The sequence below is a fragment of the Mus caroli genome, chromosome 16, assembly GCF_900094665.2.
Source record: "Mus caroli chromosome 16, CAROLI_EIJ_v1.1, whole genome shotgun sequence".
In the NCBI taxonomy this organism is placed as follows: Eukaryota; Metazoa; Chordata; class Mammalia; order Rodentia; family Muridae; genus Mus; species Mus caroli.
This window is the reverse complement of record NC_034585.1, coordinates 83,313,506-83,316,636: the sequence shown is the minus strand read 5'-3', so window position 1 is coordinate 83,316,636 and position 3,131 is coordinate 83,313,506. Positions and strand designations below refer to the sequence as shown.

Sequence of the window (3,131 nt, the reverse complement as noted above, 5' to 3'; positions counted from 1 at the left end):
TGTTAGTGGGCATAGCAAAGAGAGCACACAGAAATACACAACTCCATAGCAAAAGAAATGTCTCCATATATAAACTGTTGCTTCATTAAAGAGTTGCTTATATGGGTCTTTTTCACGACGATCTACCGTATGATAGTCAATGGAAAGTTTTGTGGTTTTACTTTAAAGCAAAAATTAACTGTTCAATTATTCTCAGTCCTCTGTCATAATCAATTACATAACTACAACTTCATCCAATGAAGTTGAATGAACTTGAATTAGTGAATTAACTTGTCACCGGCATGAAGAAAAACCTGTTTTGTGTTAGATATAGGGTCTCCTTAAATAGTTAACCTGCCAAAAAATTGTGTTTTTTTCTTTAAAAATCTATGTGTGGTGGTATATGTTTGTAATCTTAGCTACTCAGAAGATAAAGAGAATTTCAAGTTGCAAGATAGTCTGGGCAATTTTTCAAGAGTTTATTCAACATAAAATGATTTTAAAACCCAGCGGTATGTTAGTGATATGATGATGGCTAAGCATGTACAAAAGGCTGGGTTTAAGCTCCTGTGCTTCTTCCTTAGGGAAAGGCTTTCTTTGATCTATACTTCCTTCCGTCCCTCTGTCCTTCACGGAGCTTAGACATCCCTCCCCAGATACCTTGACATTTCTCTCACTCCTACTTTGTAATGACAAATCCCTTTCTTATAGAACCCTCTGTGGAAGATGCTCTAGCATGGAACTCTAAGTGATGTGACACATCAGTAGGATTCTTTTCATTTAAATGAAGTAATTAGCTAACTAACTGACTGACTGACTGACTGACAGACTGACTAACGCTTTCTGTTTGAATGATGACATTCTCTGTCTCTTAGTAAAACCTTCTTAGTGTTTCCTCTGAATTTTATGTTTTTAATCTTCATTATTGACTTGTCACGCCATGTTAAACTGGAATTGTATTTGTATGAGCCTCTTGAAAGCAGAGAATTCACACCTTTGTTCATCACAATATTTGGTATATAACAAGAACCCAATAATTCTTTTCCATTGAATGCCTCACTGAAAACAAAATGTCGGAAGTAATTACATGAACAAATGGGCCCATGAAGGAATATAAATCTCTCAAGCTATGAAAGATGACACGATATAGGGCATATATATGAATTTTCTTCCCGAGTGTCTGCTTTTCTGTCAAACAAAATATTAGGGGAATCAGAAAACAAAATCTGAGAACAGTTAAAGCATCAGATGCATTGAATAAATGTGTCATCCATTGGAAAAAAAACACTAGAATGCCTAAATTGATGCTACAGACATAAGTTTATTTAAAGTAAATGTGAGTGAACAAATCCTCAAGAAATGAGAGATGAAATTTAGAAAGATGGATGGTACCAGAAGTGATCCGAGCATTTACATAATAGTAACAATGCTAGCTCTCTCTTGTAGTAGAGTTGAAAGGTCAAAGGTAGGTTAAAGGTCAAGGTTACTTCATCCTCCAAAAATAATTTGCTTCCAGGTGTATCATGATGCTGAGTCCTGGGGAGACAAATGCTCATTGATCAATCCTAAATGTTGGCGAAGTCATTTGCGTTCCATCAGGTAGCGAAACCTTCACGAGACAACCGGGATGCTCAGAAATTTGACCCGCAAAAGCCAGAGCTGTAGCCTGGCTGGTAGTAAGATGACTGGATACTCTTAGAAGAAAAGTATCCTGGGCGGTAGAAGTTGGATCCACAGCCCTGAGAGCGAATGCCAGAGCTTCCAAACCCAAAAGCTCCAAAGCCAGAATTGCCATATCCAAAAGATCCGGTAAAGCCTCCCTGGCAGGGGCTGGAGAAGTATTGCTTAGGCCGGAAACAGGATGTGTGGAAGGATGCAGACCCCACACAGGGCAAGTGGCCTTCAAGTGGCTCATTGAAGGTCTCCTGCTGTCCATTGTAGAAAGCGGAGCCCAGCTGGAAGTTCTTTGGAGAATAGACTACATTGCTGGTGGGGTAGAAGGAGTTGTAGGTAGAGACTGGCTGCCTCAAGAAACCCCCAAAAGACTGTGAGGAGTAGTTTCCAGAGCTGCAGGTGTAAGACATGTTCTCAGGAGTTCTGCTTTCAGTTGAGTGGCAGCGGTGGATCTGCGAGTGTGAATACCGCCGTCTAACCTGGGCCCTTATATACCAGAAAGATGGGTGTAGTAGCCTGTGTCCATTTTAATGAGACTGCCTAATTAGGCTCCAGTAAAAAATGAAATACTTTAACCATCAAAGGACTTTTTATGAATGTGCACTTCTAAATGAAGGAATTTCATTAGTTTTCAAAGCAATTATTCATGGAGTAAAAATGCAATTTCTCAACATCTACAGTAGGTCGAATGAAAGCCACCATAATTGAATCTTTAAGATAGATGCTTTATTTATCCCAGGCTTCAAAATGTGATCAAATGGATGATGCAGCAATAATCCTGCCTGGTTCAACACTCTACAAAAGTTTGTATTCTGGAAAGAAAAATTTGATGTTCCAAGTTTAGAAGCTTGGTTGAAAACAGAAAAAAAAAATCCTCTTTTTATTAGTCTCCCTCCAAATGTTGTGGATGTTATGAGTGGAACAGTGCAATGCTAATCCTTAGAAGAAAAAGATTCACGTTCAATGTTTTTATAACACAATTTGTGAATTATGTTATAAACTATATAAGGCTGAGAGGACCATTGTTTGCATGAGTGCTTATAGAACATTAGACTGTAAAATATTTACATCACAGAATCCCTTTGTACCCTTTCTCTTTTCTTCTTTTGTTTTCTCCTCTTTTCCATTCTTTTCTCCTGGATAACAATTTCGTGGACTCATGTGTGTTCTACCACCCTGGGATATGTGGCCAGCCTTTTAATATTTTAATTAGAATCTTGTGTCCCCACACCTTCATTGCTTTATGGTGGAAGTTATTAACAAACTTAATAAGCTTCATTATGGAAACAAAATCTCTTTGTCTTCATAGGATACATCTCTTTTCCAGCTGGTGGTACTGGTGTCCCAGGCAACAAAGTAGCAAGTTCTGAAAAGTTATCGTATGGCCATACTGCTTTTCTTTTATTTTTATTTAATTTTTATTACACATGGTTTAAACATAATTAAGGAATGTGAAGAATATCTGTCTTGTGTCAATG

The 3,131-nt window shown here is 37.9% G+C and overlaps 1 protein-coding gene across 1 annotated transcript; it reads right to left on the bottom strand.

The window, feature by feature from the left end:
• Window positions 1-1,286: 1,286 nt before the first annotated feature.
• Window positions 1,287-2,110, bottom strand: LOC110312125 (keratin-associated protein 15-1). Its single transcript, XM_021185676.1, has one exon. It carries the CDS (start codon window positions 2,061-2,063, stop codon window positions 1,611-1,613), a length of 453 nt encoding a protein of 150 aa, XP_021041335.1. The 5' UTR covers window positions 2,064-2,110; the 3' UTR covers window positions 1,287-1,610.
• Between the last annotated feature and the right edge of the window lie 1,021 nt (window positions 2,111-3,131).

Bases quoted from the DNA above. Each gene is read 5' to 3' on its own strand.
- LOC110312125 (XM_021185676.1), bottom strand. From the start codon at position 2,063: ATGTCTTACACCTGCAGCTCTGGAAACTACTCCTCACAGTCTTTTGGG.